Raw genomic sequence first — 12,226 nt, forward strand, 5'->3', positions numbered from 1 at the left:
GATAACAGAGGAAAAAGAAAGAATGCTAAATAAAAAATACAATATAATATGGCAGATTTATGTCCCAGTGGCAACACCAATAAATATAAACAGGCCAAACTCTCTTTTCAAAAGACAGACACTGATGGGATTAAAATAAAACAAAATGAAATTAATTAGCTGTTGTTTTTTAAAAGACATTCCTAAAGCAAGAGAAAAATTGAAAATAAGGAAAAAACCCAAATACTAATAAAAAGAAAGCTTGTGTAGCAAGAGTAATGTTACGAGAACCTAGACCTCAAGGCAAAATTGTTAAAAGGATGCAGAGAAGTATTTTATATTAGAAAAAGGAACAATCCATAAAGAAAACATTCTTTTAGCTGTGGCATATTTATACAATGTAATACTATTCAGCCATAAAAAAGAATAAAATAGTGTCACTTGTAGCAACATGAATGGACCTAGAGATCATCGTTCTAAGTGAAATAAGTCAGAAAGAGAAAGAAAAATACCACATGATATCACTTATATCAGGAATCCATTAAAAAAAGACACAAATGAACTTATTTACAAAACAGAAACAGACTCACAGACATAGAAAACAAACTTACCGTTACTGGGGGGAAAGGGGGTGGGAAGGGATAAGTTGGGAGTTAGAGATTTGCAGACACTAACTACTGTACATAAAATAGATAAATAACAAGTTTATACTACAGAGCATAGGGAACTATATTCAATCCCTTGTAGTAACTTACAATGAAAAAGAATATGAAAAGGAATATATGTATACATACGTATGACTGAAACATGCTGTACACCAGAAATTGACGCAACATTGCAAACTGACCATACTTCAATTAAAAAAAAAGAAAACATTCTTTAAAATATAGGTGTTCAAAGGTGGCTCAAGGATATAAATAAATAGTCATAGAAGAAACGGAATCAGACCTGAAATTTCTCTAAAAAAATAAAGCCTATCAATAACAACAACAAAAAAGGAATCAGTGGTCAGATCACCCCTAAGCAGAGGCCCCCAGCTCCAGATGAGTTCTAGTCACACTTCAGGAAATGACAACTTTTACCCTCAGGAAATTCCTGCAATGTATAGGAAAAGGTGGAAAGTGGTACATCTCATTTTAACAAAACTGGACAAGATCGTTTGGAGAAAATAAAACTGTAAGCTATCCTCACTTATGAGCATTGATGTAAAAAACAATCCAGCAGTTAGTACAGTGAAAGAATATGACAGCATGACCAAAAACTTTCGTCCCTGGAATAATAAAAAATGAGAACAGCAAACACTTACAGAGGACTTGCAATGTGCCAGGCCCTGTTCTAAGGGCTTTACAGAGATGAGAACATTTAATCATTGCAATGACGCCATGAGGCACAGAGAGGTCAAGGAACTTATTCAATGCCACACAGCTGGTAGGTGATAGAGTCCAAGATTTAGCCCCCACTGGCTTTAGTCTGTTCTCTTAGCTGTCTCACTTTGCCACCCCTTTAGGTCAACAATAGTTCAACAGATTAGGAAAAAAAAAAAAGACTGATGTAATTAAGAAAAAAGAAGAAAAACAATATGATCATCTCAGATGCCGAAGAAGTATTTAATGAAACTGAGCACCCCTTCAAGATAAAACTGTGCCTGAATATGATCAACATTTCTACCAAAAGCCTCAGCAAATCTCATACTTACAGGTTGCCTTGACAATTGTCACACTTCGGCATTAAGAGAAGACATAGGCGAGAGTTTTCAGCACTTTTACAATCCTGCCTGACTAGAGGAGAAACTCCTGTTTCCAAGGTGACTCTGGGCAACCAACAAAACTACGCCCAGATCTGATAGGGCCATTCGAATTTTATTGCCTGGAACCACCTGCTTCCTACCCACCATACACACAATTGGTAAGAAGCCAGTTGGAGGTTCAGGGTCATCATTCAGGATGCCTCTGACTGATGAGGGAAGATGTTCTGTGGTAGAAGGCGGCAATAAAGGATGTCGGAGAAAAGACTAGGATAGATACTCTTGTGAATGTTTCCCGTCTCCAGCTTTATCTGGAAAGATATTAAGGTATTATTGCTTAGAATTCAATTTCCTTTTGCACCTGCATCAGTGGTTCTTCTCTGCTGTTAACTCTGCCTTTATTTTCATAAGCAGCTATTACTAATTGAGGGAAAACAGATACCCATTGTAGGAATTCTGTTTCTGAGCAGCCAGTGAAAAACCACTGGCCTAAGGAAATCTAAAGGCACGTGGAATGAAAAGGAGAAATAGAAATTCTAGCACATGGAATTGGGATTTTAATATTAAGCTTTTACACACTCCCACTAAAGTCACACTCGATATAAGGAAGCTCCCTGCTACCATTATACAACCTTATTCTGAAGCTCTGAGTTGGTGCAAAAAGAAAAAGGAAGTAGACACCTCACGTTAGAAAGGAAGATACTAGACTCTCATTATTTCTCAACAATACAATTATCAGCACAGAAAAGAGAAAAGCTTCAACGGACCAACTTAACAGGGGAGTCCGTTAAGGGCTCCAGATACAAAAAGCAGTAAAAGCAAATTGTTAGTTCCCTATTCACAAACAGTAGCCAATTAAAAAATGTTATCAGAACAGAGATCACAAAATCATAAAAACGCAAAACATTACATAAAATTCCTATAGTAAAAAATACGCATTGGGGAGGGTATAGCTCAGTGGTAGAGCGCATGCTTAGCATGCATAAGGTTCTGGGTTTAATCACCAGGACCTCCGTTATAAACAAACAAACAAAGAAACCTAATTACCTCTACCCCCCAAAAAATATGCAAAAATTTCTTTAAAGAAAAAATTCTAAATGTTTAGTGAAGGACCTAAAAGATCTGGGGAAAAAAAGGAGTGACACCACATTTCTGGGTAGGAAAACTCAATGTTGTAAAAATGTGGATTGTCTCCAAATTATAAGCCAGTGAACTTAGTTAAACTTTCTTTGGGCATTTGCAGTGTGTCAGGCACTGCTCATGTACTTTTCTCAACCCTAACGGATGGTCTTCTAGGGTATATGTTATCTTAATTTCCCATTAGAGGAAATTGAGGCACAGGTCATAAAATCACACAGGTAGTAAGAGGAGGAAGGAGAATTTTGAATCCAGGCCCTTAACTGTGATGCTCTGGTGTCCCTGGGGTGGGGGTGGGGGCACTCCAGGGAAATAATTATGCTTCTAAGTCTATTTGTAACATGGACTAATCTCAAAGACATAGTGTTGAATGAAAAACGCAAGGTGAAAAATTGTGTTATAGTGAGACATTGTTACTCTAAATAAAAAGCACCAAATACTCATTTTTCTGCAGGTAAATATATGTACACATAAAGGTATTTTTTAAAAGGAGTAGAAGATAATATTGGATTCAATAGCAGTTGGCTCTGGAGTGGACAGACTTTAGTTTTTTCTGGTAAGGTCTAAATTTTTAAGGATCAGTAAATTCATATGCTATGTGAAATGTCTTTAAAATTTTTTAAAATTTATTTAAATGAAGGTACTGGGGATTGTACCCAGGACCTTTTGCATGCTAAGCATGTGCTCTACCACTGTGCTACACCCACTTCTGTGATGTGGAATATTTTTAAATCACCTAGAAAACAGTGGAAACAAACAAGCAATGATGGTATCGGGGACTAAGTCAGGAAAGTGAAAACATGTTACTACTTTCTTTTTGTCTTTTTATATTTCTTAAATTCCCAACAAAGGAAAAACATTGGGTTTTTTTCATTTCCAAATATAAAATTAGATGACAATATGGAGTTAAGCACCTCTCTCGAGAAGCTCTGTGCTAGGGGTCAGAGAAGAGAGAAGAGCAGATCATGTCGTAGTCACACTGGACCTATGACAGCTGTTGCTCAAAACAGTTGTATGAAGTGGTGGAGGAAAGCTTCCTGGAAGGTGACATCCTAAGGGCTCCTCAGGAGAAGGAGGAGGAAGGGGAGGAAGACTGATCCTCCGGAGCATAGCCAGTTCGTGTGGACAGAGCAATCTGAGCTAGAGCTGAAGAGGTCAGCACAGGGCCCTGAATACCAGGCCAGGGGGCTGGGCTTTGTCCTAAGGACACTGGGGGACCATCGAGGGTCTCAAGCAGGGGAGGGGCAAAATGGATCTGAGGTTTATGACAATCTTGCTCATTCCATAGTGCAAAGAAAGGACTGCCGGGGCCAAGACTTGAGGCCAGGAGACCTCAAAGAGGCTTTGCAAAAGTCCAGGTGAAAGCTGACAGGTCACGGCCATGGGGTGGGGCCTGAAGGCATGGGAACAGGGTGTGCTTGGAAGGCAGAGTTGGCAGGATGCAGTGGATCTGGGGACAGGGAGGCATCCATGATGCCTCCCAGCTTCTGCCCTGGAGGCTGGTGGGGTAGGCAGATGTGCACAGTGGTCTAAGATAGCACAGGTGAGAGCCGGGGTCTGGGATGCCTTGGAGGGGGCTTCCTGGGAGGTGACATTGAGTGGAGCCTGGCAAGTGGGTGCTCTAGATGGGTGGGGACTGAGTGGGGGATTGAGGGTCAGGAGACCTCAGGCCGAGACCTGGCAGCTGTGCCATCTTGGGCAGGCCACTCAGCATGGCTAATACACTCTGTCCTCTCTGAAAACAGGGGCTCATCATTCTTATGCCCTGGGTCGTAGGAGGATTAAGGAGATAACACATGGCAAGTGCTTGGCACAGAGCCTCGCGATGGATCAACTAGAGATCCTGCCCCTCACTCTTAGCTTCCCATCACCCCATGCCCGGCATCTTCCATCTGCTGAATTCTGAGGCTGCCTCCTCCTCACGGCCTTGTGTTCCCTTGACCTAGTCAGACAAACATGAGGAAAGAATCCATCCTCTGGTTCCATCTTTCCCCTCTCCTCCCACCCCAGAGGAAGGGATCCATGGTCTCAGGTCTGAGCCCTGGATTAGCTGTGTAATCCCCAGCTCTGTCTGGGCAATCTCTTTCCCTGCCTAGGGGGGGGGGGGGCTGTGGCTGAGAGTCAGGACTGCTGGGCCCTGGGCCTGGTACTTCCCTACCCATCTGTGAGACCCCAGACAAGGTGCCCATGCTCTTGCCAGCTCTTTTGGAAACACTACTGACATCCTGCAATGACTGTCATATGTGTGTCAGTCATTCTGTGCATTTGCTGGGTGTGGGGTTCTCTGGGAAGGAAGAAAGTCCTGACCTTTACCACCTCTACCATTCAGCAGTTTCATGCCCGCGGACAAGAGATGAAACCTCTAGGGGCCTCAATTTTTTTTCCCGTATAAAATGAAGTTAACGCTATCCAGGGCTGCTGTGGGGAATGTATGAGAAAATAAGAGCATATTACTTTTGTAAATAGCACATTTCTCTAGAGATTAAGAAAGGATGATCACAGGACAAGAGAACAGAGGAGCTGGGAATAGAAGGCCAGACCAGCTCCAGGCAAGCTTACCACCAGCCCCAGGCAAGCTCTCAGAGCTAAAGGGTTCCACAGAACAGACAAACTGATTAACAAGAGTTAAACAGGCTTCCAAGACTTCAGGAGAAGGCAAAGAACAGAGGACCCCCTCAGGTCAGGGGAGCATGGGTGGGAATAGGGGACTGAAACGCCCTAAAGCCCCAGGAGGAAGAAGTCCTGGGGAGAGGAGGCATGATGTGGCCTGGGCCTGACCACCTTGTAGGGGAGGGGCAGAATCCTTAAATGCCTGGCCAGAGCCTGGTTGCCACGGCAGTGGCTGCCACTCCAGGATTTTGAGCAGGAGTACCAAGTGCCAACTTTCACCCTGTGTAATCCCCAGCTCTGTCTGGGCAATCTCTTTCCCTGCCCAGCGAAACTCTCCTGATAGGGGATGAAGAAGGAATGGCTGGAAGAGTTTAGCAGCACCGGCAAGAGGATGTCCCACCCACTGACCATCTCCACCCTCTCAGCCAGCCTCACTCCAACCTAGGACTCTAGACACCTCCTCCCGGGAGACCTCCGCCAACAACACCCTGCCTGCCTCTGGAGCTGCCCCAGCTCTCTCTGGCTAATGAGTAATCCTTTCCTGAGCCTAGGGGTGTCCGTAGTGGTAAAATCACAGTCTGGGAGGGTTTGGACAGAGACAGAATAATTACAAGGCAGCCATGACGAGTCGGGCTGCAACGATCTGATTTCTCCTTCTCCCCGCATACACTTGTACATACAACAGGAGCACACGAAATGCGGGACCTGTAGAAAGTGTAAAACAGCAGAACTAATCAGGTGACATGCAAGGTTTGTTTACTTGGGGGCTGAAAGGGTGAGGGGACGGGGACGAACGCGAAGAAGCAGAGCAGGCCAACAAGAAAGTAAATATGAGACCCACGGTAAGAGAGAGGAGGGCTGGAGGCCGGCAAAACTACACCTTCCAGCAGCCTCCGCGCCAGGCAGGCCACTCCCAGCCTCTCCGCCCTCCTTCGAGGAGGCGGGGCCGAGGGCGTGGCGGAAGCGGCGCAGGGAAGCCTGGGAGCGTGACGTTGTTCCTGTGCGCTGCCTAGCGTCTTGGTCGCGCTGGTTCTGCAGCCTCAGAGTCGTGAAGGTGACAGCGGGAGGTGACCGGCTTGGCCACCGCGATGCTGGCGGCACGGCGGCTGCTCGGCGGGTCTCTCCCAGCTCGAGTATCTGTGCGTTTCAGCGGCGACACGGTGAGGCCCGGCCTGGTTCGGGCCAGGGGTGCTCTCGGGCCTGGTCTCTCTGCCGCGCCTCTGCGTGCGTCGTCCCTTGGGTTTGTGGTGCCTTCTGGAGAGCCCCTTCATCTCCCCAGCCCGGCAGGAAGGTTGTGGCTCTGGCCTGGGTGTAGAAGGGGAACGGGTCCAAACGGAGATTGACTCCTCCCCCGCCCCCAGCCCTCCGGCTCCTTGGCTTTCCTTATTTAACAGCCTTGCGACCTAGCGGAAAATTTTGCAGGTGGCAAAGCGTCCTTGTCCCGTTTTTTCCTCGCCACAGCCTTGCAGAGCATGAAGAGGTCATTGCCCCATTTTAGAGATGTACAAAACAGCTTTGGAGGGACGTGCGTCTCCTCGTTCTTCGTTCAGCCCTCTGTTCCCTATATTGGCTATTAAGGGCATGGGTGTCTGGAAGCCAGGTCCCCTTATCCCTCAGCTGGGGTGCTCCCCACTGGGTCACATGGGATTCCAGACCCCATCTCTCAACAGTTTTTTTCCGGAGCTGCTCTCCCTCCATCATCTTGCGCCCCAGCCCCAGTGAAACATTTCTTTGCCTTCAGAAAATGCATGTTGTCTGCAGCAGAGATTAGTAATTTAAATCTTTGGCCTAGCCAAGTTTTGATTCAGCAGCACAGCCAGACAAGTAAATAGACATGACATCACACTGGGCTCAGGGATGTAGTATGGTGCTGTGGTTCGGGTGCAGGTTTTGGCCACGGACATTCCTGAGTTTAGATTCTATCTGCTGCTTTGGGCTGTGTGCCTTTCCATAAGTTCATTTTGCTCTGAGCTTGTTTCCTCTTCTGTAAAATGGAGGAAATCATTCTGGTCTCAGAGTTATGAGGATGAAATGGGGTTTTGGATATAAAATGCTTAGCCTAGTGTCTGCTAAACAGGAAGTGCTTACTAAGTGGTGGCAGTAGGTATGATGCTACGAAGGGTTCTGAGGCTTAGACCTCTGCCCTCTCCCCAGCCCAGCCCTCTAATCAGCGGGACCCAAGACTCTGTAGCTTCTGACCCCAGAGCTTTGCTGGGCCTCCTGACCTTCTGTGTCCCCAGACAGCACCCAAGAAAACCTCATTTGGCTCACTGAAGGATGAAGACCGGATCTTCACTAACCTGTATGGCCGCCATGACTGGAGGTGAGATGGTGCCCTTAGCCTGGTGGGTCCCGAAGCAGGGCCTCCTGCTCACTGCCCTCTCTACTCTGTCCAGGCTGAAAGGTGCCCAGAGTCGTGGTGACTGGTACAAGACAAAGGAGATCCTGCTGAAGGGGCCTGACTGGATCCTGGGTGAGGTCAAGACGTCGGGCTTGCGGGGCCGTGGAGGTGCTGGCTTCCCCACTGGCCTTAAATGGAGCTTCATGAATAAGCCCTCAGATGGCAGGTGTGTGTAGGCAGGCAGAAATGGGGTTGCAGGAAAGACCTTGGGGGTGGCTGTGGCTGCCTGGGCCTTTGGGCTGTTTCCTTGGAAACTAAGAGTGAATGAAGTAGGAAAACATTACCAGGGCTCAAGTAGGAGGAACTCAGTTCTCTCTGCTCTTCCTCAGGGGAGACTTGAGGGGTAGCAAAATCAACACAAAATTTTGACTCAGGCAGTCTTAACTGATCAATTCCTAGCTCTGCCTTTTAATCATACAGCTTTGAGCAGTCTCCTGGCGTTCTTGAACCTCAGTTTTTTTATTTTGTAAATGGATATTGTATTGCTCAGGAATTAAAGGGCTAATGTTGATACAGCTTTTGGCCTGCACTTCGGTCAGCACATAGAAAGCAGACGATAAATGTCAGCTACTTTACCTCCTTTTGGCTCCAGAGATACGGTGGAGGTTCAGGACACACTCTTTGTGACCAAAAGCAGATTTGGGCTCTTGGGAAACACTAGGAGAGATATTTGGACTGAGCAGAACAAAAAGATTTTTCCTGTGGTCATAGCCACCCAAATATGAACTAGGCAGTGAGTATCCTGTCATTGGTGGTGAGCAAGCAGAACCCCTGGGAACATGTTGGGAGGACAAAGAGGGATTGCCTGTCAGAGGAGACATCTTTGAGGCTTCCTTGGGTGGAGTGGGGTGGCATGTGGTTAAAGGCCCAACCCTGGTGGCCCTGTAGCCTGACTCACCTGCCGATGCCCACAGGCCTAAGTATCTGGTGGTGAATGCAGATGAGGGGGAGCCAGGCACCTGCAAGGACCGGGAGATCATACGCCACGATCCCCACAAGCTGGTGGAAGGCTGCCTAGTTGGGGGCCGAGCCATGGGCGCCCGTGCCGCCTACATCTACATCCGTGGGGAATTCTACAATGAGGCCTCCAATCTGCAGGTGGGCAGGGGGAGGGGCTCAATGTGCACAACTCTGCCCCAATCCCAGGCACAGTTGTTAGATTTTAGCACCTAATTTGTCTGGGGTCGAACTAGGAGAGTGCTGTCCACTCCTGTGTGCCTTGTGTCGCAAGTGGGATGGGGCCCCCAAAGCCTCCTCCTCTTCCTGTATGTTCCAGAGCCTCAGCTTGGGAGGTTGTATGTTCCAGGGCTCCATGACTTCTGGAATAGGGGCAGGCTGGGGAACTCACATGTGGGCATTTTTCCTGTAGAAGGGTCAAGGGGTCATTTCAGTAATTCTCAGCTCGGTGATGCCTGTAGTGATTGGTCCAGGGCCAACACCTCACACCTTTCTCCTAGGCTCCTACACAGCAGCAGTGAAGGGTGTGGGAATAATACCTGGAATGGTGCCTGGCACGTAGTAACGTTATGTGTACGTGTCAATATTACATGTTTGAAGATAAGCCTCCAGGGTCTTTTCTTTACTACAGAAGCAGTACTTGCTTGTTACAAAGAGAGGAAACCACACACACACAAAAGAAAATTATCCCACAGATCCACTACCTAGAGAAACTATTTGCCAGCATTTTCATTCTTTCCTTAAAGTCTTTCTTTTAAAGATACACATAGTTGGAGAACTTGTTAACTGTTACTACAAAAGTATGACCCACATTATAAAAATCCCCATCCCTCTCCCAGAGTGTCCTCTGCTTGTGTCCAGAGGGAGGTTTCGCTCTGGACTTTGGTGATGGACTTACTGGCCCTTTACCCATTCCTCCCACACAGAGTATTCTTGGGTTCTTGGGGACAGTGCCCTCACACCCCTGTCCCACAGGTGGCCATCCGGGAGGCCTATGAGGCTGGTCTGATTGGCAAGAACGCCTGCGGCTCCGGCTACGATTTTGATGTGTTTGTGGTCCGCGGGGCTGGGGCCTACATCTGCGGGGAGGAGACGGCGCTCATTGAGTCCATCGAGGGCAAGCAGGGCAAGCCCCGCCTGAAGCCACCCTTCCCTGCAGATGTGGGTAAGACCTGGCACCTGGCCCGATTGCAGGCCTTGTCCTGTGGAATCTGGTATCTGGCTTCATGTCCCCATTGGTCATTCTTAGGGAATTTCTGAGTTCCTTCTGGACTGGGGGCCAGACACAGAGTAGGGTGGTAACAACTTAGAGGCTCCACTAGTGCCACCTGCAGTCCCTCATCCTGTCTCAGACCCAGGTCAGACACCCAAGTCCTCTCCAGCCCTCCGGGAACAAGGGGCAGGGTGGTGAAAAGGCAGTGCAGCTCCTGCTGGCATCTGGGGTCCAGTGGGGGACAAGAATAACAAAGGGCTGAAAGTGAGGCTCTCTGCCACTGGAGCAGGACTCTGGACAGACCCCACTGCCAGGAAACCCACCCCAACCTGTCCCCACCCACTGGCAGCCACCAGTTTCTCATCCCATTCCCCTACAGGAGTGTTTGGCTGCCCTACAACTGTGGCCAACGTGGAGACGGTGGCCGTGTCCCCAACCATCTGCCGCCGTGGGGGTGCATGGTTTGCCAGCTTTGGTCGTGAGCGCAATTCAGGCACCAAACTGTTCAACATCTCTGGCCATGTCAACCACCCTTGCACTGTGGAGGAAGAGATGTCTGTACCGCTGAAGGAACTGATTGAGAAGCATGCCGGTGAGCCTGGGGCCAGCTAGCGAGTGAGGGACCAGGGAGTCCATGAGAAGGCAGGGTGGGAGGGCCATAGGAGCCTGGGCTGGGGTAGGGGCTGACAGAGGTCCTGGGCTCGGGGCTAGGCAGGTGTGCTGGCCCCAGCCCTGACCATCTATCCTTTTGGGGACTGACTGGGGCCCTAGGGGGTGTCACAGGTGGCTGGGACAACCTCCTTGCGGTGATCCCTGGTGGCTCGTCCACCCCACTGATCCCCAAGTCCGTGTGTGAGACGGTGCTGATGGACTTTGATGCGCTCGTGCAGGCGCAGACGGGCCTGGGCACGGCTGCGGTGATCGTCATGGACCGCTCGGTAAGGGCTGGCCCGTGCTCCCCACCCAGTCCCTGCCTTACGCCAGCCTGGTCAGTAACCCTTTCCTGGGCTTCTTGGAGAACTCTTGGCAGCTCTTGGGTCCCGGTTCCTGTAACCTGAGATAGAGTGAGGTGGGAGAGGAGGGGAGCGAGGTGTCCCTGGGGGAGAATGCCCGTGGGGTCTGGGCAGTGTGGGGTACCCAGGGAGGGTGGAGGAGCCGGCCAGAGTACTGCTGAAATCGGGAGGGTGTGTTGCTGGTGGGTGCTGAGGCTGAGGCCTTGGGTGCCTCCTTACTGTCCCGTCACCCTAGACAGACGTTGTGAAAGCCATCGCCCGCCTCATTGAGTTCTACAAGCATGAGAGCTGTGGCCAGTGCACCCCATGCCGTGAGGGTAAGTGCTGGGTAGGCCAGGGGCTGAGGTTCAGCCTGGACCTGGGCTGGGCACAGGACAGGTGGCTTGGGCTCTGGACCCTGAATAAACCGCTGCTGCTTCCCAGCCTGCCGTGGCTTCTTTCAGCCCCACCCTCCCCGTGACCTTCACCCCTTGAGTTCCGTCCCCCACATCCCCGCTTTGGGAGATCATCAGGCCCTCTCTTGCTGCCACGTCTACAGGTGTGGACTGGATGAACAAGGTGATGGCCCGCTTTGTGAGGGGGGACGCCCGGCCGGCGGAGATCGACTCCCTGTGGGAGATCAGCAAGCAGATAGAGGGTCACACTATTTGTGCTCTGGGCGACGGAGCCGCCTGGCCTGTGCAGGTACTCCTTGTTCTTTTGTGTCACTAGGTGGGGGTACTGAGAGCTCAGGGCATTGGGGGTTCAGACCCTGTTTCACAGTGTCCCCATCCCCACCCCAGGGCCTGATCCGACACTTCCGGCCAGAGCTCGAGGAGCGGATGCAGCGGTTTGCCCAGCAGCACCAAGCCAGGCAAGCCGCTTCCTGAGCCCGCTTTGCTGGTGTCATCTGTTTGAACGGCTGGACAATAAAGCAAGTGCTGCCCACTCTCTCACTGCATCTTCTCCGTGGCCTTGCTCTTCACTCTGCCACTGTGGCCTGTTACCTGTGGAGGCTTATTTCCCAGACAGGTGGAGATGTGGGAGGGATAGGTCAGCACAAGGTCCTGTTGTGAATTTACATCTTGGCTTCCTCTGAGTTAGTCTGTCCTAGACCACCCTGAGCATTTGTCCCTCAGTGCAGGAAGCAGGGGTTGGGAGGGGCAAACTGGCCTGTGGTCCAGACCTGGGCC

The 12,226-nt window shown here is 49.6% G+C and overlaps 1 protein-coding gene across 1 annotated transcript; it reads left to right on the plus strand.

The window, feature by feature from the left end:
- Positions 1-6,452: 6,452 nt before the first annotated feature.
- Positions 6,453-11,989, plus strand: NDUFV1 (NADH:ubiquinone oxidoreductase core subunit V1). The gene is made up of 10 exons (XM_006210709.3): positions 6,453-6,630; positions 7,711-7,793; positions 7,867-8,037; positions 8,786-8,969; positions 9,804-9,993; positions 10,421-10,633; positions 10,813-10,979; positions 11,290-11,371; positions 11,593-11,738; positions 11,837-11,989. Exons 1-10 carry the CDS (start codon positions 6,559-6,561, stop codon positions 11,921-11,923), a joined length of 1,395 nt encoding a protein of 464 aa, XP_006210771.1. The 5' UTR covers positions 6,453-6,558; the 3' UTR covers positions 11,924-11,989.
- The last annotated feature ends 237 nt before the right edge of the window (positions 11,990-12,226 follow it).

The sequence above is a fragment of the Vicugna pacos genome, chromosome 10 (genome assembly GCF_048564905.1).
Source record: "Vicugna pacos chromosome 10, VicPac4, whole genome shotgun sequence".
Taxonomy (NCBI): domain Eukaryota; kingdom Metazoa; phylum Chordata; class Mammalia; order Artiodactyla; family Camelidae; genus Vicugna; species Vicugna pacos.